Below are 25,605 nucleotides of genomic sequence, written 5' to 3'. Positions count from 1 at the left end.
CTTCTCTTCAGCCAGATTGGTCAATCGAGGAAAATCGTGGAAGTTATAATTGCAGTTCGACTGTCGATATTACAGGCTTCTCTTTCTATCTATGTTTATTAAAAGTATAGAAGTCTGTAGCTGTCCAATATTCACTGCCAGTTTACGTCATGTATACTATAGATTTTCAGTACTGACAGTTTATATCGGAACGCAGCCTGTATCAGTCTGTATATTATACAACACGTACGACGGTGCATAACAACCTGTAATCATCTGTAATGTATATTGTTATTGTATGAAAAATGTTAAAATATTATTTTTGAGAACTACATTGATTCCAAAAAAAAGATTATGTTGAATTTGTGGAGTAAAGTGTTTATTAAAAATGACAGTTCTGAATGAAGAAACAAGAGCTATCTGTGATTTCATTTAAGTAATAAAATAATATATATATATTTCTTTCTCTCTCTCTACAAAATATAAATAAATTATCATTTTGTTTATGAATGAAATGTTTATCTAAATAATAAATGAAGTCCCAACTAAATAATTAAAAACTATAGTCATTGTACAAGTGTTACAAAAAACAGTAGTGAAGGTTCTTCAGCATTTGCTTAGTCTTGAAAAAAATACATATATGTGTATATCATTTATTTATTTTTTATATCATATGTGTTCTTTGTCTAAATCCTATCTATTTTTTTGAATTTTGGCGTCTTAAAAGGATTTTGAAGATTATTTTTTATTTTTTTTATATTCTTTGTATTCATTTTCACTTGTTGATCAGCTATTGAGCTAGATTAGATTCCATTTATTTTTTAGGTCAATATAGGTCAATTAAACATAGAAGAAGTTAACAGTTTGATAAGTGAAACTATTAGGAACTGTGGAAAGTGAAACTGTTAAAGGTAAGAAAATAGATAGCAAGTTGTATGATTAAATTGATCAAGGAAAAAAGTTCTTTTAAGATTTTTAATCAATCACACAAGGCAAATATTTAAGTATGATTGAAAGAATCAGATTTCAAGACACAAGACGCAAACAAATCTTTTGATAACTTATTGATCTAATCTAATTGCAGAGCAACGATAGATAGTTGTGTATAGTTTATCAGTAAATTTAATAACATGGCTATACAGTCATATAGCATCGTGGAATATTATGCAGAACATGAGGGTTATAAATGTGGCTACTGCAAAAGCCCAGATACAAATTTCAGTCATGGTAAATATAAACATTCAAATGTAAAGTATATTTTGCTCTATAATATTAAATGTTTTTATATCATTTTAAAATACTTTAAAATAGATGGTTCTTTTTATTACAAATTATAAAAATCTATTATAAGACATATTTATCACTTGTTTCAGGCATGTGGGCACATTCGTTGACAGTGCAGGACTATCAAAACTTGATAGATCGAGGATGGAGACGAAGCGGCTGTTATTGTTACAAGCCTACTATGAATCAAACTTGCTGTCCACAATATACCATAAAGTGAGTGATATTTCTTTCAGATATCATATTATTCAATTGTCTCTGACTAAAATGTAACTTAGAGCAAAATGTGCATAAATAATATCTTTTTTTAGATGTGAAGCACTAAATTTTAGAATATCAAAATCTCAAAAAAAAATCTTAAAGCGTATGACGAAATTTTTGAAAAACGAATTGACAAGTGATAATGCTGGAGCTACTAATGAAGATCAACAAGATAATATAGGTAACAGAATTTTAAAAAATTTGTGCATAATAACATTTGTGAGAATTATTCAATAACTTTATAATATTTATTGTTAGATTTAAACAATATGGAAGTATCTAATTATACAAAGTATATGGCAAAAGCGGAAAAAAATGCGTCTCATATTAATATTTCATCTATTGATGATGAACTTGGTGGAAGACTATCTGTCAATTTAGTAAAATCTGAACCTCAAGTAAACTCTATTTCTGCATCAAGGAGTAGTCAAGAACAGATGACAAATTCTGACAGTAAAAGTAGTCTGCATGTTAGAAATGAAATTACTAATGTAGTGCCTTGCAAAAAAGCAAAGCTCTTGCGCTTGGAACGCAAGCAAAATAAATTGTTAGCTCAAGGTAAATTACAAAGTGAAATTGAAAGCATCATGAAAGAGAGAAAACAACAGAATTATATCAAGACTTTAGAGGAATTATTTGAAGAAGTGTATACTGGTTTGAAAAAGTTGGAGGTAATGCAACGTTAACGATTAAATTTAAAAATTTTTATTTATTTTACCAGACGTTTCCTGATTTTTATTATAAAATAATATTCTTATTTCTATATGTAGTTTTTGATATGGTCCTCTTTTCTCCAATTTTGCTCATATATTAAAAGTATATAATAAAACGAGTAAAAAATTCAATAATGACAGTAATATATTTACTGAAAATACCGGTTTTATGTTAGAAACTTAATAGATTGGTCGTTTATATATATTTATATAATTAACTATATTGTATATTTATCTGTATTATTTTTCCACCACTTCAATCTTTATAATCTTTTAATTTAACTATAAACTAGTCGCAATAAATTATATTTTTCATTGTAATAATTATTAACTTGTCTTGATTTGTGTTAAGTTAATAATTTTTGTAAGTTGAGATTAGTTCGAATTGCGCCGATGAGTCCTGAATATCTGAAAACCTCGGAAAAATCTTACGAAGTTTACAAAAAATATCAGACCACGATACATGGAGATCCGGTTGAAAAGATCACAGAACAACAATACACGAGATTTCTCGTGAAATCCCCTTTACAGGTAATCTTATACGATTTCGTATAAGATGTCTCTATCTTAGACAGAAACTGTTTTAATTCACCAATTTCAGAGATATAAGATGCGACAAATCGCGACAGATGTCTTGCAAACTGTCTAAATTGTATATATTGAAAAAAAAATAGAAATTATATGCAAACTATATGCAAAAATAGATATTATATGCAAACTGTCTAAATTGTATATATTGAAAAAAAAATAGAAATTATAGATTTGATGTGAAATTAATTACATTATTTGTAAGATAAGAGCATTGTGAGAAACCATAATAAGGCTATGCGCTTTTGATTTAATCTTCCTTTTTATGTTCTATTACCAACAATCTTAAGCTCAATCTAGCTCTTTCAAAATTATACGTTGTAATATATTAATAAGAAGCTAAGCTAACATTTTTAATGAAACAAGCACATAATAGCAGCTATAATGTCATGATTGGAGCAAAGTGGACCTTTCTTTTTAATCAGGAAACATTTAATTACGTCATTGTTATTCAACGAAGTGATTCTTATATTGGACAATTTTATTTATTAATTAAATGTTATATAAATTTTACATTTGTTTGCAAATATTTTTATCAGATGAAATTGGTGAGAGTGATGTCGGACGAGTTCCTTAGTACCTTTGATGCGAGCGCAAATCTTTATAAAAAATATCAAATGGTGATTCATAATGATCCGCCAGAGGAGTGCGATCAAAAGTCATTCTTTAATTTTCTTGTAAAGAGTCCCTTGCAGGTACACTTTGTATTTAATCTTTTTGTATTAATCTCAAATAATATTTAAAAAATTGCCTTAAAAAAATTTTCTTATGCATTATAGCGAACAAGAATGCTTGTTTATTTGTGTTACTATCATACATACATGTATTTTCTATTTTACAAAAGCGCAAAGTCTAGTTAGTGTCTTTAAGTCGATCATTAAAAACTTTTATTATTAGTTTTAATAATCGTCATAAAAATGAAATAGTATCTAAAATAATAAAATAATAAAATAATATTTTAAAGCAATGGATGCCCAATAATGGACCACCTCAAGGATACGGTTCTTTTCATGAGCAATATTGGTTAGATAACGAATTAATAGCAGTCGGAGTGATAGATATTCTGCCGTCGTGCATCTCAAGCGTGTACTTTTTTTATGATCCGACATATAGTCAACTCTCTTTAGGAACCTTTAGGTTTGTATTCAAGTTCTTAATTGAATTAAAAATTTTTTTATTCTTTTTTTAACAAATATTAAAAATCTTTACAATACATTTGAATTCGAAGATAGCTACAATTCTAAATAATGTACTTATTATTTCTAGTTCTCTGCGAGAAGTTTACCTGACGAGACAGCTTAACAAAGTCGCGAACGATTTGAAATACTATTACATGGGCTTTTACATTCACACATGTCCGAAAATGCGATATAAGGCCAAAATGCGACCATCGAAACTTCTATGTCCGCAAACGTACGTGTGGTGCGACATAGAGCCCTGTTTAATTAAATTGGACAATGAAAAATACAGTCGTTTAAATGATGATGTGAACGCAATTGATGAGGACGGTGTAATCGACGTTCAAGAGGTATATTGTTTAAAAGATAACACTATAAAAAATCGTTACATGATTTTTTTAAATGTAAATATTATTTTTGTAAAATTTAAATTTACGTGTTGTAAAACTTTTAAAATTTTGATATTTTGTTAAAATTGTTGTTATTTCATTGTTATTAAAATATCTTTTAGGTACTAATCTTATACAAACGTATTGCAATGCCATATAAAAAATACAAGGAACAACAAAATATATGTCAAACAATGCGCGAAGAAAAACGCAAGATAGAGGAATATGCCAGTCTTGTCGGAATGCAATGCGCGCGAAGGATGCTACTCTATCGCTATTCCAGAGAGTGATTATATAAAAGTCACAAACAATCGTATCTTAGAAATTTCTTGAAAAGATCTTTTGGAAAATGTTTTAGAAATTAATTGCTGGCTGATATTATAAATTAATATAAGAATAATTATAAATTATTATAAGAAAATTATTAATTTAGCAATTGCTAATTTAAAACAGCAAAATTTGCTTAAAATAATTACAAACTTGAATAAAAATAATTATATTTATTATTCTTCATTTGCGTATTTTTTTATTTTAATATCACAACTCATTCTTACATATGGAGTAGCATGCTTGATATGCATATTAGTTGACTTCAAAGTTAATGAGGTAAAAACAATATTTTTTTATTCAACCATACATTAAGATATCAATAAAAAAGGAATTTAGTCAAACGATGAATATGAAATTTGATAAATAATGAACAAAGTTTCGCGACATTACAAAATATATAATTTTATGTTTTTTAAAAGTTCTCTAGTTTTATTTTTAAACATTTTGATCTTTTAAATATTTTTCAGTTATTTTTTCAAATCGCTTTTAAAAACGTTCTAATTTTGCAATATTTTTTGAACATTTTCTAAATTTCTGTTTAGATTATGTTTAAAATATTATTATCTATAATTAAATATTTTTGTCGCGTCACGCACTCGCGATATGTCGCGATATGTTATTAAAATGAAAATTTTGGATTTATTAGGATTGCATATTAGGTTTGCGCTACATTGTTGCTAGGCTCCAATTCAATTTGTCTAGCTTCTACATCAGCGTTCGGTCTATTAATCGGTCGAAGCTCATTCCAGCTCTGTATGTTACCGCTACCTCCAAACAAGAATACGACCATACTTCCTATACATACCGCAGCGCCGATCCAAAAGAGTATTTGCCATCTATCGATTGGATTCTAATGCAAAAAAAACAATGATGAAAATTTACATTAAAATCGATAATATTATTCGATATACAAACAACATACAAGCTATTTTTTTAAAAGCTTATAATTTGATGTGTAAAATCTGAATCAATATCTAGCATAATAATAGATAGATTGTAATTCAATGCAATTTAATAATTGATTAATTAAATGATATTAAATGAATTTGATTGATATGTATATGTATATATAATAATTTGATGATCATTATGTTCAAATGATGCATTATTTATAATATTTTCTAAAAGGATGCAATTAGTCATATATTGTGTAATAATACTAACTAATTTTATTTAATTATTTAATTCCTAAGACGAGACATTATATTTTACTTACATCAATATATTTTTATTCTTCATTTTATTTCAATAAAAATTATGTACAGATACTCTACTGCAGAATTCAAATTCTTATATCTTTTTTTAAAGAATAACTACTTAAGGAAGAATAATTCCTTAATTTTTATCTTATTTTATATATATATGCTTTATTATAACGTTATCTTCTCTAAATGTTAATATTTGATAACATATACTGCATATATGTAGCATTTGGTAGTAATAAGCTAAAGCAGCGGCTTGTAATGTATAAATGAATATCTGAGATGAATGAATTAACATGAATGGTATTTGTTGTATGCGAGATATGAGGAAATATAATTCGTATCATTTATACATAATATATGCGCGATTATAAAAATATATAAGAAAAAAAGAAAATATTTTATATTAATGCTCACACACGAAATTAACGAGATCTCGAGCCCAACGATAAATGTTCGATATATGTTTCATTTGTATCTCGAAGATATTTAAATACTTTTTTCACGAACAACTTGCATCAAGCTACATTCAGCGAGGAACACTTCAACCATTGAATGTTAGATCTCTCGCTAAAGGTACTTGATGTAACATCTCTTATATATATCCAATCACTTTAAAATTTAATGTAAGTAATGTTAATTATTGTTTGAAATAATTCCGTGAAAAATTATATGTAGCATTTCAGATGCTTGAAAGACACGAACAATTCGATCTTAGTTACTTGCACATATGTATAATTAACAATGTGAGCGAGATCGAGAACTCGGGAATGCTGAAAAATGACGTGCATATGATGATGTATAACTTGCGAACGAAAAATCAAAAAGGAAGGAAGTCGAGTTGCAATCGAAATGAAATTACTACTCGTCGCATAAGACTTCTTGCATAATGTCACATGCATGTATCCTCTTCTCCTTCGTCTTTTGACGACACTCATGTCTCCAAGAAGACTCGCGTAATTTGCATTAAAATGACATTGCAAGATAAAGATTTCTATTTAAAGATAATATTACGATTATTTCTCTATGCAGATGTAACAAACGCAAAAGTTGCCCGTTCGGGTGATTCTACATAGATATACTACGTATTATTATTATTATGTAACATTGCACAAGCAAGAGCGATAACTCGGGACAAACTTAATAACTATGGTCACAAAGTGGATTGCACAGAAGCAAGCTACATAGAGTTAAACAATGAATGATTATTAAAGCGAGCGGATTACATAGTATGCATAAAATTGTAGTTATATAACAGATTGTAAAGCAAGCGTTAAATATAAATTGTGGATGAAATAATAATATAATTTCCTTAGAGCGCGAGAGCTTGTGGATCAATAAATTAAGATTTAAATTTCGAAATTAGAAATTGACTTTATGAGTGTTGAAATATGATATAATTAAAATTAATAACAATAAAATTGTATGTAATTATATCGTAAAAAGATAATATTCTATATTTTACATAATTCTTATTCTTAATTCAACGAAAAAGTTTCTTCGATCAATTTCTAATTCCGATATTATTTAGATTCAAATTATGTTTCGAATGATATAATAACACATTTAGAGAATTGTTATTCTTTCAAATTAAAAAAATAATCAATTCAAATAAAATCAAATTATCATAAATAAATCAAATTAATCAAAAAATAAATAAAAATTAATTAGAATAATAAATTTAAAATACTTACTCCGTATTTGCCAGCTACTTCTTCGACTATCGGTGGGATAATCATGCCGGAAGTAGTACCGATTGTATTCATGATGCCGTAAAGGAAGCCGGCAAAGTTCGGCGCAAGATCCTGATTGTTCGACAGATTCGAAATAAGAGCAGCGCCATTGAAGCCCAACGCGAAGAATAAAAAGACATTTGCAAGTACGAAGTCACAGCCAACGTAGCCGACTAGTATCAGGAAGACGCCCGGCAGAAAATGCGCTGGAGAATGATATTACATGCGTCACATTATTTTCCGATTGTAAATTTGATGCATTTCAAGTTCAGGTTTGATCTCGACATATAAGTCATTTATATACATAACGCGAATATTATATATTATATTTGTAATTTTTATAATTTAAATAATTCACATGATTCGGATGAAATGGACTTTCATTTTGATTAAAATTTTAAAGCTAAACATTTTTTTTATTAATCTACATAAAGCCTTTTTCTAATAAAAATATGAGTACTTTGATAGTTCTAGATTATAGAATAAAAATTAATATTTATATATTTATATTAAAAAATGACAATTATTATTTCGAATATTTTTTCAGAATTAAAGTTTTCCTTCGAATTCATCTGAGAATCGTTTTTTCAAAAAAAAAATCATAGAACATTCCGTGGTATACTTACAAAATATAGTCGCCAGTTTTCGTAAAAGAGTGACGCTGATGATCTGCTTTCTTTTGATAGTGTCACCCGCCCAGCTGAAGAAGAACCCGAAGAGCATTCTAGCGCTCCATGGTGCACCAGCCGCGGCGCCGCCCTGGGTTAATTGGAAGCCCAACGCTTTAGTCAAGTACAACATCAGCGAGTTTTGGTAGAAGAATAACAGGAAGAGATTTCCAAAATGACATATGATCAGACTGATAAACGGTATCGATGTTATAATCTGTCGTATTGGTGTTTGCTTCCACTTGGGCTTCTCGGGGCGTACTATTCCCGCTTGCGCGCTATAAAAAAATTCGCGATCGATTAAATCGATTTGCAATCGCATGAACACGAACTTCATCGAAGGAACGTGATAATTGTATTATTTTAATTTATTTTATGGACGTACTGAGATGTGACACGAGTTACATATAATCAATCTGATGAAAAAGATCCTTATCTTTATTAAATTTTTTAAATTAAGGATTTTATGAAGAGATTAATCTTTATATTATTTTTACAGTCTGCTATATATAATAGATCATTAAGTATATAGAAAAAGATAATGATACATTCTATACTATTCTAGACTGTAAAAAAGGATTACGGTAGGATACTTTGCGACTCACGTTAAGATGTAATTCTTCTCCTCGTCGGTGATGCCCGGATGTTCCGCGGGAGAATCGTAGGCGACCAATGCCCACATTATGATCCATACCAGCATCAACAGGGACGGTATGTACCAGCCGCTTTCCCAATTTATGTTCTCTGCAATAGCGGCTATCATCGGATACGTGAGGATAGTGCCGAAAGTTCCACCGAGCAAGGACCAGATGAACCGCGTCCGCTCGTGTGGTGGTGCCCATTTAGCCACCATGGTGTGACACGCGGGGAAAGTGACACCGGTGGTGACGCCGATGATGATTCGCGAGCATAATAATACTCCCCAGTGACAATGTGCTAGGAACGGGCTCACCAGCGATAAGATCGCTGACAGGATCGCCGTCCAGAGGATCGCGTGTCGCGGTCCATATCTCAACGCTAGCCAGCCGCCGATGAAGTTGCCGGGCACGTTGCCGTAGCTGTAACTGGCCAACAGCTGACCCCGAATCGTCGGGGTCCAGTCGAACGGTAGATTGCTAAACAACTCAAACCGTGTGTCCGGCGTTCGCGTCGCATTCGTCGTTGCCTGACGACGATGCAGCGAGTGCAATTTCTGATCTCGCTCCTCCTCGACGCGATCCAAGATGTATTCCTCCAGGTAGCTGCCCGGATCGAAAATGTTGACGATATCGCGTCGTCGTCGCGCGGACTCATCGAACACGCACACGCCGCTGATCGTGTGGTTGATCGGTTGTTCCTTGATCATCGGCACTACCAAGATTGGCATTTGCAAGCGACACGCGTAGCTGGTCCAACAAGCGGTGAACATCATCACGCATATCCATATACGCATCGGCATCCATCCTACCGATCAAGAGAAATGGAGTTTTTATTGTTAGAGGATTGAAATTGATCTACGGTTGGCCGAGATTAAGAATGTATTTTATAGAGTATCTGAGAATATAATTGGATCTTCTTCTAGGTACACATAAATTCTTTAGCTAAGTTGAGATCAATCAAAAATGAAAATATGTACGAAAAAAAGGCACATTTTATATTAATAATATATTAATATTATATATTAATAATAAATGAAATAATTAAAAACTTGAAATTTTTCACGAAAAGATGCATAATAAAATCTTTATTTTTTATTAAACTATAATTAAACTTTATCTATCTTTAATTATATTATTCATTATCTCATTAAAAATATATTCTAATTGGAATCTTAATTTAAAGACTAATCAAATTAAAGCTGTACGTAAAATCCCGCGTTTAGATCATCTTGTCTTGAAAAATAAAAATTTCGAAATAAAAAAGGAAAGAATTGATAAATAAAAAGACGCAAAGAATTTTATTGAAAAGGAAACCCATTATCATTTATTGATTCCTATTATTATTTATCTATCTTTAATTATATTATTCATTATCTCATTAAAAATATATTCTAATTGGAATCTTAATTTAAAGACTAATCAAATTAAAGCTGTACGTAAAATCCCGCGTTTAGATCATCTTGTCTTGAAAAATAAAAATTTCGAAATAAAAAAGGAAAGAATTGATAAATAAAAAGACGCAAAGAATTTTATTGAAAAGGAAACCCATTATCATTTATTGATTCCTATTATTCTTAGCAATCAGTACACAAGTCGATTAAAGTATTCTTGGAATACTATCGCAGATGTAATTGCGCGAAATTTTTTCCTTTGATACAATGATCAAGACTTTATTATACAATGATCAATTAAATGATAATGGAAATATTGTTTTCTAGTATTATTAACATTATTTTCGCTTCAAATATAAACGTTTAACTCATTCCAAAGTATTATTAACATTGTTTTAGCTTAAAATATAAACATTTAACTCATTGCAAAACAAGGACCTATCAGAACAATTATCAAAAATTAATATTTATAGAAATATATTTATATCATTAAATTAAAAATCGCATATAGAACTCCTTTTTGCTTTAATATGTTTTACGTCATCATAGAATATTATTATCTTGAAAAATTGTTCTATTCGAAGCAAAAGAAATAGACGAAATAACCTGCTTCTAATTTATAACGTTCGTATACATTTTTTAACGAGATTTCAACGTTGCTTTCGTACGATTTGCGCACTTACGTAAAAGTTGCCAGAAAAACGTCGGAACACGAACCGAGAGCACGTTTTCTCGTATCGCTCGCATTTAGAAATGTTTAGACAGAAAAATTGCTAAACAGCCGATTTTACGGTACATTATCATGTCAACTAGATTCGCGGATGATTAGTTTCTCTCAGATATCGCAGCAAGCTTTCATTTATTTTCGATTCTATCGCGATATATTACTAAAATTATATATATTACTAATCGATTCTATCGCGATATATTACTAATCTAAATCAATCGAGATTATCAAAAAATATCATATTTTTTATTTATATATACATATTGGCCCGTATTCAGAACGCGCTTATAAAGATGTTAGTGCGTTGTTATCCAATAGAAGTATCTGTTTTACATTAAACAGATACTTCTATTGGATAACAACGCACTAACATCTTTATAAGCACGTTCTGAATACGGGCCATAATTTATATATATATATGATATTTTTTATATCTTGCTAATTTGTTTAAATGAAGGTTGCTGTTTCAAAATTCGTTAAGATGAAAATTTTTGGTCTTGCTGATAACAATGAAACATTCTTGTTGATATATTTTATAGAATATATATACAAATCTATTTTATCAGTTATATGCGAGCAAAAAATTCGTATCCTTATTTAGTCTCATCTATAATTATCGATAATTAACAATATTATCAATTAGAAACGCGCGATCGATCAGTTGCGATATCCTTAAACTATCATAAATCGTTACATTTCGAAAGACTTATCAACACATTCGATGGTATAAGACCTTGTTAGAGGATAACAGCTTATATATAATAAATACTTATTAAATAATTATTAAATAAGGAACCTACGAAATTCAAGATCGTATAAATTATAACAAAATATATAAATATATAAGTTGACATATTCCTGATATAATTCAAAATCACCGACCCGAAGAAAATTAAATTTATGTTAACCCCTGATGTTTATATGTATAAAGTTTGTAATGATTTTCAAATCTTGTTTATGAGTAAATGAAGATGTTTGAAATCTAAGCAAAATTTTTAAGACGATTCCAAATTTCAATTTCTAGTTGACAACTACAAATTAACACCAAATCCGCAAAGTTTTTCGGAAAAAACCGATCATGCAAATCTGCATAATCACCTTTATGCGCAACAAGATTGAGTAACGGATACCTTTCAGAAACTATGTCAAAAGTGTCGAAAGTAAAAAGCAAACATGCACATAAAAGACGGGAAATTTATTCAGAATCGAACGAATTACGAAATGTATCATTGAATTATAAAATTTTAATTTTTTCTTATTTTATCTGTTTTCAAAAAATAACGAACAATGTATCAATTTTTTTTTATTTTGATTAAAATAAGTCTTGTAATACAAAGAATCAAAAATCCTAAAAATGTCTATTTTATATATTGCATTATTATATTATCTTATATTAAATATCAAAGTGTCAAACGTAAAGGAACAAAAATCTTTCACTCTTGATATAATAATTGCTTAAAGAACTGAACGTACATATCGTACGCCTTTTTAAATTTCACAAGTCAAAATAAATTTTACGACAAATAAATTTTACGACAAATTTTGTCTGAAGTAAAATTATAAGAAGACCAAAATTTTTCTATTTATGCAGTAATAATTAATAATAGAATATTTAATGTATTTTGGAGTTTCGAGTTTGTGCAATACAGGATAAATTTTGCAAATAAAAGATAAAAGAAAAATTTGACTTACGTAATAATAATTGGTAGAGTCGTCGATCATGCTTTTGAAACTTCATATTTTAGTGCCAATTCAAGAATAGAAAATTCAATAGAACATAATCTCACTAACTCGCGATACTTGTAATAATTTTCGAAATTCTCGTACATGGGCCATGACCATTTGACTGTTGTTCGTCGTCTAGCTTTGTAGAGAATAATTTTCCGTTGAAGCACTCTATTTATACCCCCACGCAGTCCGCTCTTGCTCAGGAAAGTTAGAAGAGAAGTGGGGAAGTTTCAGAAACGAGAGAAACTTAAGGGTTTCTTTTTCACAAACCTTTTTAAAAGGATGTTCCGGGACTGATAATTTTGTTATTAATCTCTTTTTCTATTGATTTCTTTTTTAAATGTGAAAAGTTTTGCTAATTATGAGATATAACGTTCAAAATTGAAATAGCATGTATAATGAACAAAAGCTGTTATAACATTGTTATTTATATATATGATTACTCTTTGAAATTGTATTATACTGATTATTATTATAATAAATATTATAGCTAGGAAAAAAACAGTTTAAACGCAGAGAATGTCCTATGCATCGATGGCGCACGTTTAGTGTTATTGACCGATTATGTAAACGTAAATCATGCATGCAAACATTAAGCTTTTATCTGTGAGAATAGTGTGCCATTTTATGTACGTTCTATTGTACAATGATGTATTTAAATCTAGGACAAGCTGACCTTAAACTGAAGTCGCAAACTGTTTTCATTCTAGCAAACTAAAAATTGATAACATGACGATAATTTATATATTTATTTCAGAGACTTTATTTGTTTATTTACGAGAAATATCATATAAAATATTCATTTTTTAATTAAAATGTTTGCTAAAGTCTTCAGAACGTTTCTGCATATTTTCAAGTGATGAAATTCCTGATAAATGCTAATGTGATTCTCTCTATTATATATTCCGCACTATTTCTCATTACTTTTACACTATAAAAGCATCTTAAGCGTGAAATTCCAAGAACAAGACAAGTTTTAACAATCTCATTACAATCTATTATCGTTTTACCATTTCACTATTCTTGTGATAATGACATTCGCGTTGCGAGTCATTTCGTATTTCGCTTTCTATAAGCTTTCTACCCGTTCACTATGTTGATGAATGACTCTAATTTCGTTGATTTACAATTTGTTATCATATTATCCTAGTTGCCGAAAAATCATTTCATTTAATTATAACATATACATATTAATGTGTAAATATATATGTACGTGTAAATATATGTATATGTATATGCATGTATATACCTGATTATAAAGTCATGTGAGTAGGCAATGAAGAATATATTGTCTGCATGCTCACTTTAGATAAAATTAAATAAATTTAAAAAATATATAAAATATAAATGTACTTTATATAATAAAATTTGAGAATTTATTATAATGTTAAATTACTGTAATTTTTATATATTTTTAATACATTTTAAATTAATTTAAAAAATTTGACTTAAGAAAGTTCTTAAATTCATGCAATTTAAATGATTTAGATTCGTATTTTGGCGCGATAAAATCGATATATTGCGATTATGTAACATTTCTTATTTATCAGCTGATAATTTGACAGTCATGGAGGGGACGCGAGTACAACGGTCATCATTAGTCGTGACTGATGAACGTCGAGTGAGTTGACTTATATTTACGCTCTTGACGCACTGCAAGACATTCGCATGTACCTTTTAAAAATTGAATAAACGTCAAGATGAAAACCGGAAATCAAATCATGGCGGAAGCCCTGAAGGAGCAGGTATTGTGGATTATTGTTTTTTGATTTTATATGATAGAAAGTTTTATTAGTGACACCAAAGTATAATCAATATAAATCAAGTTTTAAATTACAAATTTCCGAAATCTTCGGAAATTTTTTGAAAAATATCCTATGTATAAGTCTTTTACGAGATTATTAATTTCGCTAATTTTGCTTAATGGTTTAAATTTAACGAGAAAGATCGCGCGTCGATTTAAAGGTTATGATCATATACACATCACACGCTCAAACGCACATATGTGATGCTTACAAACACATTGTTATATGAGTTCATATTCTTGCAAGTATTTTAGAATGTGTTTATGATAAATTCGCTCTATATAATGAATTTTATTGCAAAATCAAGACAGTTTTCTTTAACTTATGATTCTTAAATTTTATTGTACTGTGTACCTGTTCTTAATTAATATTTTTAATTATTATATAATTAATATTAATATTTGTTTTTAATTAATTCTTCCTTACTTTTATCGTATCTTGACGTATATATGTTAAGATAATTTCTTATTTCTACAAAAGAGAGAGGGTCATTGATTCTGTTATTTTTAATTATATTCTTTTGCCTTTCGCAAATAAATGGCTTTAATATTTTTAATGATAAGAAAATAAAAATTAATTAAACAAGCGTATAATTCTAAAGAAAAAAAATTATAAAAATATTTTTACAATACTCCAAACACATTTTAAGATACAATAACACATAATACTGAATAAACAAAGATTTATATTTCACACACAAGAAAAAATTTTTTTGAGACGATCTTTCTCTTATCTTTGGGTGGGAAAAAATATTACAATTAACAAGCGTCACGAACGATTGTCTGAATAACAGATAAGACTGTTGTTGAGTTTACAGTGTATTTACATATAAATCAAATTTGTATAGTGTTCAATGTATTTTTGCAACATCTTTAATCGCGAACACACGATTCTTATCATAATCGTATAATACTTACGCTTTTTTCGCGATGCAATTAACGGTGTACGCTCGTCGCATTCTTGATACATGCCGGATATATCAAAACTACATTGACTGACTGATGTGAGTCATTATATACACATCGCAGCTATTGAAATAATAAACGCAGAATCTGTCTTATTTTCATTCTGTGCGCTATCTAATATAAAATAAAATTAAATCAATACTGAGATATATATATGTTGGAACGTATGGAGTCGATCAACTTACGCTTCATGATTAAAAATAAATATACACGGATGAAGAAGATCGTCATGTATCAATTAAAAGAAAAAAAACTTATTTTAAATCTTATTTTTACAAGTACAATTAATCATGCTATTGTATGATCTCATTATTTGTAGACATATTTAATTTTTTTCATTGTATTTAATTGTATTTAAATGCATTTTTATTTTATATTTTATTAATATGCATTTTTAGGCTCATAAAAAAATAAAAAGATCTATGTGTATATCATATACATATATTCGAGTATTATTATTTCTCAAGAAAAGATATATTACTCTCTTATATACAGTATATTACGTATCTGCAGGGTTTGAATTATGTCTTCGGTATCATGGGACATCCCGTGATTGACCTGGCCATAAGCATGCAAGCCGTTGGTTTACAATATCTTGGTTTTAGGAATGAGCAAGCCGCTTGTTACGCCGCGCAGGCTTATGGATATTTAACGAGTAAGATTGAATAGATTATTTTTATCTCAAGATTAACATACTATGACGATGATAATAATTATATGATATTTAAGTAGCAAGTTTTGGAACAATAATGGAGTATTATTCTATACATTATCTGTCATCTCAAATGTTATATAACGAAATAATATAGGAAATTGCAAGGAATTTAACACGTGCAAAATAATATGGAATCAGATAGAAATAAATATAAATTTATATATAAATAAAATAAACTTATTTTTTTTATCTAGGAAAACCCGCAGTAGTATTATGCGTTTCCGGTCCGGGATTGCTACATGTTATTGGCGGTATGGCGAATGCACAAATAAATTGTTGGTAAGTAATACGCGTGTTTTGCTTACCTTTAACCTTTGCAAGATAGCATTAAATGATATGCGTTATCGATAAAAAAAATTTCATTGAAATAAAACATTAATTATAGTTGAGCATACATAATATATGTAAATATCGGATATATAAAGATTGGAATATGCAGAATTTTGATGAATGGAATTATAAAAGGTAATTTCTTTATTTTCGTATCTTATGAAAAGATCAACATATGCGTCGCAATTTTGTTTGTCTTGAAATCACTGTCTAGAAAATCATGTCGTGGAAATTATCCGTCCAACTATTATCTGACATTGTGATTGCGATCTCGTAACCAAGTGACCAAGGCGATTACGTAACTCTTGTATACTTTGTGATTTATTTTCTAATAAAAAGATCGGATTCACATGCGCGCATATGTATGTGAGACACTTTTATTGCTCGTAAAGATTATAGAAAATAGTTTTAATTATCTAGCTAATTGAATTATCTAGCTTTCTACTCAAAATTTATGACTTGAGTTTCTTAGAACGAAAGTTTTATTATCATAAATTCGAAATCCTTGTTCGGACTGAATCTATTTCTGCAGGCCTGTTCTTGTATTGGGAGGATCCTGTCCGGAGGATCACGAAGGGATCGGTGGATTTCAAGAATGGCCGCAGGTCGAGGCGAGTAGGCCCTATTGTAAATATGCTGCCAGACCACCATCGGCCGGTCTAATACCAATGCATGTTGAAAAAGCTGTGCGACTCGCTACTTACGGTAGACCAGGTAGAAATAACATAGAATTTTTAAATTTCGGAGCTAATACTAGGATCTTAGTGACAAACGATGAAAACTGTCATCTACTTTCACGAATTTATCTTTGAGCAACTCATTACATTCATAATTTTACATTTCATATGTTTTATATTACTTGTAGGCGCCGTTTATCTCGATTTACCTGCTACTTTATTAACGCAAGATGTGGACGAAAGCAAAATATTTAAGGCTTTACCTTGCCCGCCACCACCGTTATCTTATCCTGATGCAAAATTAATCGAACAAGCAGCGAATTTATTGATAAGGGCGAAGAAACCCTTGGTGATAGTCGGCAAGGGTAAATACATAGATCTCGCAGAGAGTTTTACCCAACCATCTTTTTTTCTTTTCTTTTCTTATATCTTTTCTATACGTAGGTGCCGCTTACGGTCGAGCTGAAGGTCCAGTGAGAGAGCTCATTTCTTCAACCAATGTACCCTTTTTACCGACACCGATGGGAAAAGGCGTCGTACCGGATACGGATGAGCATTGCGTTTCCAGCGCGCGAACACTCGCGTTGCAGCATTCCGATGTTATTTTATTACTAGGCGCGAGATTAAATTGGATGTTGCACTTTGGACGACCACCCAGGTTTCAAAGTGATGTCAAAATCATACAGGTAAATTGACGATGACGGTGCATCTCTCGGAGAATACGCGATGTATTTGCAGCTTTCTCTTTTCATTTATTGAAATTAAATTAAAAAATCAAATGTAATTTTCATAAAGATTCTACGATGACTGAAAATATATTTTTCAAGAATCTAAAAACTGTTAAGCGAAAATGTTGAGAAAGAGATCATATAATATATAATACATATAATATATAAATTATGATAAATAATGATATAAATTATATATATTACTAAATTAAATGATGTAAATTATTGTTGTTAATATAAAACTCTGTAGATCGATTTGTGTGCGGAAGAATTGCATAATTCGATACCGTCTGCCGTCGCCATACAATCGGATATTGCACCCGCGACGAAATATTTGATAAACGCGTTGAAAAGTCGAAAATGGCACGTCGACCGAAACGATTTATGGTGGAAGGATCTTGTGGCGAAGATCGAGAAGAATAAGCAATTAGTTCAAGTGAGTATACATTTTAATTACGAATTAAATAAAAATTCTCTTTTCTTTGTATGATAAATTTCCTCGTTCATTTATAGCGCATGTCATTGGATACCAGTGTGCCTCTGAATTATTATACCGTTTTTAAACATATTCAAGATGTCATCCCGAATGGTGAGTATATATTTTATATCATTTATGTACATTTCTGTGTAATGATTTCATAGAAAGTATAAAAGTACATTTTGATGGATGTTTTTTACTGCGAAAAAATGCAAGCGTGTATTCTAGTTTGCATTTTATTAAAAAAAAATAATAATAAAAATTGTATGCTTTCTTTCTTTTCTTTTTTGCTTATATACACATAGATTGATTTATGAAGTTAAAAATTATGTTTTAAATATTACATATGTTTTTTTACAGTATCTATATTTTTACTATTTTTATAGTATGTATATTTTTACTATTTACTATATTTTTAGATTGTATCATTTGTTCCGAGGGAGCTAATACAATGGACATTGGACGAACCATTCTCTTGAATGATTTACCTCGTCACAGATTGGACGCCGGTACATTCGGCACGATGGGCGTAGGACTTGGATTTGGAATCGCGGCTGCTCTTTACTGCAAAGACAATGCGCCGAAAAAGAGAGTAATCTGTGTGGAAGGAGACAGTGCTTTCGGATTTTCCGGGATGGAAATTGAGACAATGTTTCGGTAACCCCAGTAAAAAATTATCAAAAGAGAGAGAAACTGGTATTTTACGCGCAAAAAAATGTAAAATTATAATCGCAGCAACCTTCCTTTCTTTGCAGATATAAATTACCGGTGATTATTATAATTGTTAATAATAACGGTATATACGGTGGTTTCGATGACGAAACTTTCAGACAGTTGCAGGCATCTGGAGATCCTACGCAAGTGTACGCATCTTTGCAATCTTAATATTGAATTCAAAAATTTGATTATTGTTTAATATTATTATAGATATCTTTGATCTAAATATCCTTTTTTCTATTTTTGCATGTGAATATATACTTGCATATGAATATATCCAGATATTTGTATTATTAAAATTATATTTTTAGAACACCTCCATATTCTTTGACATCTGATACTCATTATGAGAAAGTAATGGAAATGTTTGGCAAGAAAGGATATTTTTGCACTACTGTGGAGGAAATTCAGCAAGCATTAAAACTATCTCTCAAGGTAAAATTGCTATTGAGTCTAACTCTTTAAATATTATGTATATAAATATTATGTAAGTGGAATGCATAATTTATAAAAATATTGTTGCAGGTAAGAGATAGTCCTAGTTTAATAAATATCATGATCAATCCACAAGCAGATCGCAAGCAACAACAATTCAATTGGTTAACGGAATCAAAATTATAAATATGCAGTGCACTAATTGCAAAATACGTTACTGAAGAAATATCATTTATAATTATATTTCCAATCTTTTTTTGGAAAATTATATTTTTTAAAGGCTATTGATTAATCACTAATATTAAATAATAAGAGTGCAAAAATTTTGTTTAGGTTATGAACTCCTTGCATTGGAATCACATTTTTCAGATGATATATTTTTTGCAATCCAAAAATGTAAAGCACATCTTGTGCACACGATGTCTTGAAAGATTGATCACACGCATGAGATATATTTGACATTCTTAGTTTGTAAAAGATACAATGAGGACAAAGATACAATCTAGGACATGTAATTACAATGCAAGGAATCCAATAGATGCAAATGTCTCACCAATAAGTAAAATACTAATAGAAATAATTAATTAATATCACTAAAGTAAAATAATAAGGGCTGTGTATAGGTTATTTTTATGTACAATATATTTTATATCTATTAATTCTAAGAATCGTTTAATTATATGGGAAATTAGTTTCTCAATATGTTATTAAAAGATACAAAAGCTTAAAGGTATAAAAATGTATAACGTATGAGATATAATAATGTTATTACATTATATCTTGGTTATTTATTTGCTCCAATTGTTCCGTAATTACTGTGGATGTAATTGGCAAATTTGACTCTGACCTGTTTTTGTGCTTGCTCTTATTAATAATATCTGCCACATTCATTCCCATTTCTTGAATCTTCTTAGACAAAATTTGATTCGCTGTGCCAACTACTGTGTGCAAGTGTCCGTTTTCTTTCACAAGTTCCTCGATGATTTCCAGCTCCTTTTTTCTGGAAGAGTTCACAGTTGCTTCAATTCAATTATTTGTTATTGATGGAGAAAAAAACAGACATTTAACATAATTATCAATATCTTACATTTTCAAAGTAACGTCATTGATAGAAATTAATGTTTCCTGGATTCTTATCCCGACGTCGGTCTCCATAATAATAAGAGAGAGCCTAACCTGAGACCCAAGAGCGGCCACGTTTTGCGAGAGAAGCGATTTCTTTCGCAATAGAATATCGATACTACATTTCGATTTATCGATTCTCGATATCGGTTCGATTCGATACATGAAATGCGAGTGGACGTGATTTTTTTTAGAAAGATTTAGGAATATTGAATACACAATGGTACTCGAAAAAAGAGTGGATTCTTCGAAGGAAAATCAGATGCAGGATGGGGTGATAACGAAAGAGCCGAAAATGTATTCCTTAGAGAGTATCCTTTCGAAATTGTTACCTTCGTAAGCTTTGACAGCTATCAGTGCGTTACGTCCATGGTGCCATATGTCATTTTCCAACCTCTTGGATATTGTCGTACTATTAACATTCTGCTAATTAATTTCAAACTAATAATATGTGCTTGTAGGCAAATTAATATAACATGAAATTAATTAACATATGATTAACAAAAAGATTTTACAACTCATAATATTTATATCTTATTGTTGCAATTTTACTCTCTGACAGTACTTAACAAATGTATAGTTTTAAAGATAATCAAGGAAGCGCAGCAGCAACATGGGTTGAGACACGGTGATTACCAACGATATCGTGGCTACTGCTCGAGAAGGCTCAGAAGATTGCGAAAAGTATTGAAAGTGCCGCAAGGTGATAGACGTCATTTCAAGAGGAAAGATATCACTCCGATCATGGTCAGTGAGGACAAATTCTTGCAAGTGCCTTTAATAATGGCCGAACGTGCTTGGAGCTATGCAATGCAACTACGCCAAGAGTCCAACACGGAGCCAAGAAAAAAATTTCATCTGGTATCGAGGCTGAAGAAGGCAGCTACGTATTCTGTACAATTGCAAGAGTTGATAGAGGTATATCTTATCTAATTTTTGTGTGAAAAATAAACTTTTAGGATATTGAACTTTTAATTTGCTTATTGATCTTTCATCAAACATTTTTAATTTTTCTCGTTCTTATAGATGATTTACTAATTGTTAGTTATATGAAATTATTATGTGACTTTATTGATTGAAATATGATTTTATTTATCACTTTATTATATTTTATTTCAGAATATAAATTGCGATGCGCGTACAAAGTTGGAAGCTCAAGCGTATGTGGCTTGGATGAATGGTTCCCTTCAGTTTGAATTGCAACTGTGGAAACAAGCTATGGAGAATTTGCAGAAAGCGCAGGTGGTATATGGTAACCTGGTGTCCGCGCTGCCGGAATTGGAACAAATCGTGTACAAGGCGCGTGTCGAGGAATTAGCACCCAGTCTCAGATATTGCGCGTACAACATTGGAGACACCAGCGCTATGGACGATCTCATACAGATGCGTGCGCAATTGAGCGGCGAACTAATGGCCAATTTAGACTCTCTAATAGCTCAGACGCGTGAGAAGCAACCCAATATCGAGGAAGTAACATGGCGCGGAAAATCTTGCGGTACCGTGCCATCGAGAGCGGCTGGATTGATTATCGCGGATTCCAGATTAAATCAAGCTCTAGAGAAGGCCTCCACAAATCAAGCGAAGATTGATTTGCTGGAGGCGCATCTGATAGATTGCAAAGACGCTCTGTCAGTGGTGCGCGATCATTTCAAGAACGAATTGAAAAATAAGGAAAACGACAAGTGGTCGGCGCCGCAGCATTTGATAAATTATTTGCAGTACATTCGATTATCTCGCACGTTAGAGCGCAATTTGGCGTTGGTAAAAGCGGCCGAAGAATCTGAGAAAGCTAAGCCGCAAGACATAGTGCGTCTATATGAAGCGGCATTATACAATGTCGTAGAGATATCTCAGTTGCAAGACGATGCAGAATTTGTGGAGGAACAAGAAGCAAAAACGAAAGGCTATAGGGCTTTTAGGTGTTTCTATGTAGCCCAAAGTCTTACAAATCAGCATCGTTGGCGTGAAGCTATGGCCATGTATCAGAGATCATTGCAACATGTTAAAGATGCATTTAAATATGACAACATTCTTCCAGCCACACTGAAAGAAGCCTTGTGCAAACTGGAAACTTCTGTGGAAGCTGCGCAATATTCGGCTCATGCTCATAGTGTTCTGGAGGATGGTCAGGAAGAGGAAGGTGGAATCAGTAAACTTGCCAAGAGCAAAAAACCACTGTATGAACGTTTGCACGAATACAGGGAGGATCCTGCGCTTCTCACGAAGCAACCGAATGTCTATAAATTACCACCGCCGATGCGCAACATTCCTTGCAAGCCTCTGTTCTTCGATCTGGCCTTCTTCATGGTCGAATTCCCAGAATTGACACACAAAATGGGTGATCAAGCTAAGAAAGGACAGGCAGGTCTCACTGGCTTTGTCAAGGGTCTCTGGGGTTGGGGAAACAAATAAATATTCTCTGCATAGTTCTATATGCTCAATATATATAAGAACTTTAAATACATCATATAGAAAGTACTATTGTGACACTTATATTATTATTGATACGTCTTTCCAATATGTTGGCTCAGAGAGTGGTTTATTCGGATGCAAATAGAATTTGTGTTATATCATTAAAGACAAAAATAAAACGGGATACTTGCTATATTCAGGAAATCTTTTTTTTTATTTTCTCTTCTTTCTTTATGAAATATACACATAAGTACTCTAGACATACAAGTGTGCTTTATGATAAAACAGTACTATTATTTTTTTTTGCAATTATACATTATAATATAAAAAGATATATTTTAGATATTTGTACATATACAATTTCCTGTGTATAAGCAAGTTTATCTGTTATAAAAATTACAAAACATCACAAGCACATATACATGTGATGCTAAAAATCACACACATTGCTGATAAACTTTTTGATTTTAAGCTTCCTTACTTTTGGTGAGTTCTTCAACTAACTTTCGAAACACCTGTGCAACTTGACTATTGGGTAATGTCACCAGAACACTTTGTCCCTTATCTGCTAACTTGCCGACTTCTGGATCTATAGGTACCTTTGCCAAAAATGGAACCTTTACCATTTCTGAAAGAGCTATACCACCACCAGAAGAGAATATATTGGTACATTCCTAGAAATAAAATTTATTAAATTTATACTGTAAATAGATAAATTAAAAATTGGAATATATAAAAAAGTATTTACTGTACACGAAGGGCAAACAAAGCCACTCATATTTTCAATAATACCAATTATATGAATCCCTGTTTTTCTACAAAATGTTACTTCTCGCAGAACATCATCTACTGCAACTGCTTGTGGAGTAGTTACTATAATAGCACCATCACAATTTACATTTCTGCAATATTTTTAATTATCTTGTTAATAGAAATAATTAATAATGCTATATTTACTTTATCCTACAATCAATTAGCAATTATAAAACTACTTGCTTATTAACCTTAAATTCTCCATGACAGTAATATGTTCATCAGAAGTACCAGGTGGTGTGTCAATGATCAAATAATCAATATCCTTCCAAACCACATCAGTTAGAAACTGCTTAATCATACCATTCTTTTTAGGACCACGCCAAACTACACTATCGTTTTGGTTTTTCAAGAGAAAGCCAATTGACATGACTGATAATTTCTTTTCTGAATCTGCAAACACTGGTATCCATCTGCAATTTATTCCATTAGTAACACAATTATTGATGAATAATTATTCAAGTAGTAAAATATACCCTTCAGAGGACTGATGAATATCTTTCCCTTCCAAGTTTAGTAAATAAGGTACACTGGGGCCACAGAGATCGACATCTAAGATCCCAACCTGTCATAATTTATGATTTACATTTAGCTTTACTTAATTAATTTCTAATAAAGAAGTTAGATTGCAAAAATTATATAAGTATTTAATTCGATAAAAAATTGGTTTGTTAAAATATTTGTTCTTTATTGCGTCAACAATAATATAGAAAAAAAATTATAACATTACTGAAATATTATTTGAAAAACAATTTCAAGAAATTTTACATCAGTTTTCGTAAAAACATTGTCGCGAAACAATTTCGAAAACTCACTCGAAAACCTGACTCTTTCAAAGCAAGTGCCAGCTGAGTGCTGATTGTTGATTTACCGACGCCTCCTTTCCCCGAAAGCACTAATAACACGTGCTTTACTCCTTCCAACATTGTGAAAAATCAGATTGATTAACGACAGTAAATTAAATTGGAAATGAACATGCGATCGTTGAATAATACTGCGACAGTCGAGCTTGTTTCACGACGTAAAAGGTATGAATGAGGTCGCGTCGAGTTTTCACATGACCGCCGATAATCAATCACGCTCGACCATGCGTAGTTATGTAAAACTCAAGTGACGAACAATTTTGGCATTCATTGCATTATTCCATTATATTGTTATAAACATAACCTTAAAATTTTATCTATCGTCAAATTATGCAATTTTATATGTATAAATCGCGATAGAATTGAATTCTAAGAATTTTCGATTTTTTTACAAAACTCGATACACCAATCCAAGATTTCTATTTGAGATTGGTTTGCATCAATAAAAATTCTCATTCATCTTTCAAAGGTAATTTTTCAACAGATTTATTTTTTTAACACATGACGTTTAATTTTAAATATTCAAGTATGAGTTTATTATCAAAAACTCGAAATATATAAAGTTTCACTCATATTTTTATATAGCATGTGATAAATTTTGCGGAATCGTAGTTTTTGAGGTTAGCAATAACACTATCATGAAGTTGCGCGTTAATGAACTCCGCGGTCCGCCGAGGCGCGCCGCCAACGATGCTCTGAAGTCAGCCGAGATACGCGTCACAGCCGCGTCAGCCTC

The 25,605-nt window shown here is 30.8% G+C and overlaps 5 protein-coding genes across 14 annotated transcripts; 3 read left to right on the top strand and 2 right to left on the bottom strand.

The window, feature by feature from the left end:
- Positions 1–128: 128 nt before the first annotated feature.
- On the top strand, positions 129–4,905 carry Ate1 (arginyltransferase 1). 7 transcript variants are annotated; one of them, XM_083103880.1, is made up of 11 exons: positions 129–415; positions 805–890; positions 1,064–1,206; positions 1,353–1,479; positions 1,575–1,705; positions 1,783–2,195; positions 2,607–2,768; positions 3,365–3,520; positions 3,790–3,962; positions 4,092–4,353; positions 4,515–4,905. In XM_083103880.1, exons 3-11 carry the CDS (start codon positions 1,110–1,112, stop codon positions 4,680–4,682), a joined length of 1,689 nt encoding a protein of 562 aa, XP_082960006.1. In that variant the 5' UTR covers positions 129–415; positions 805–890; positions 1,064–1,109; the 3' UTR covers positions 4,683–4,905. The 7 variants fall into 7 exon arrangements, with proteins under 7 accessions (XP_082960006.1, XP_082960005.1, XP_082960003.1 ...); XM_083103879.1 differs by lacking the exon at positions 2,607–2,768 and having other exon boundaries at positions 131–415; XM_083103877.1 differs by lacking the exon at positions 3,365–3,520 and having other exon boundaries at positions 132–257.
- Positions 3,983–15,598, bottom strand: LOC145974094 (sialin). 3 transcript variants are annotated; one of them, XM_083103871.1, is made up of 5 exons: positions 15,532–15,598; positions 8,931–9,768; positions 8,284–8,603; positions 7,619–7,863; positions 3,983–5,572 (listed from the first exon to the last, which is right to left on the bottom strand). In XM_083103871.1, the coding sequence occupies exons 1-5, from the start codon at positions 15,581–15,583 to the stop codon at positions 5,378–5,380; spliced, it is 1,650 nt and encodes a 549-aa protein (XP_082959997.1). In that variant the 5' UTR covers positions 15,584–15,598; the 3' UTR covers positions 3,983–5,377. The 3 variants fall into 3 exon arrangements, with proteins under 3 accessions (XP_082959997.1, XP_082959998.1, XP_082959996.1); XM_083103872.1 differs by lacking the exon at positions 15,532–15,598 and adding an exon at positions 12,774–12,963; XM_083103870.1 differs by lacking the exon at positions 15,532–15,598 and adding an exon at positions 11,038–11,194.
- Hacl (2-hydroxyacyl-CoA lyase) lies at positions 14,388–20,435 on the top strand. Of its 2 annotated transcripts, none has more exons than XM_083103868.1 (12): positions 14,388–14,554; positions 16,093–16,234; positions 16,489–16,573; positions 17,157–17,338; positions 17,490–17,666; positions 17,746–17,987; positions 18,280–18,465; positions 18,543–18,618; positions 18,927–19,164; positions 19,263–19,370; positions 19,536–19,659; positions 19,750–20,435. In XM_083103868.1, the coding sequence occupies exons 1-12, from the start codon at positions 14,510–14,512 to the stop codon at positions 19,843–19,845; spliced, it is 1,701 nt and encodes a 566-aa protein (XP_082959994.1). In that variant the 5' UTR covers positions 14,388–14,509; the 3' UTR covers positions 19,846–20,435. The 2 variants fall into 2 exon arrangements, with proteins under 2 accessions (XP_082959994.1, XP_082959995.1); XM_083103869.1 differs by having other exon boundaries at positions 14,402–14,554; positions 16,185–16,234.
- On the bottom strand, positions 20,384–25,575 carry Nubp2 (NUBP iron-sulfur cluster assembly factor 2). Its single transcript, XM_083103885.1, has 6 exons — positions 24,822–25,575; positions 24,483–24,571; positions 24,198–24,419; positions 23,942–24,095; positions 23,675–23,867; positions 20,384–20,659 (listed from the first exon to the last, which is right to left on the bottom strand). Exons 1-6 carry the CDS (start codon positions 24,930–24,932, stop codon positions 20,625–20,627), a joined length of 804 nt encoding a protein of 267 aa, XP_082960011.1. The 5' UTR covers positions 24,933–25,575; the 3' UTR covers positions 20,384–20,624.
- Positions 20,934–23,945, top strand: Srp68 (signal recognition particle 68). Its single transcript, XM_083103867.1, has 3 exons — positions 20,934–21,092; positions 21,362–21,699; positions 21,901–23,945. Exons 1-3 carry the CDS (start codon positions 21,002–21,004, stop codon positions 23,191–23,193), a joined length of 1,722 nt encoding a protein of 573 aa, XP_082959993.1. The 5' UTR covers positions 20,934–21,001; the 3' UTR covers positions 23,194–23,945.
- Positions 25,576–25,605: the final 30 nt, after the last annotated feature.

This window comes from Camponotus vicinus, unplaced genomic scaffold, assembly GCF_025532165.1.
Source record: "Camponotus vicinus isolate PSW18456_S1 unplaced genomic scaffold, iyCamVici1.0 SCAF_7, whole genome shotgun sequence".
NCBI classification, from domain to species: domain Eukaryota; kingdom Metazoa; phylum Arthropoda; class Insecta; order Hymenoptera; family Formicidae; genus Camponotus; species Camponotus vicinus.
The sequence above is the reverse complement of the archived record's forward strand: the minus strand, read 5'-3'. Positions and strand labels throughout refer to the sequence as shown.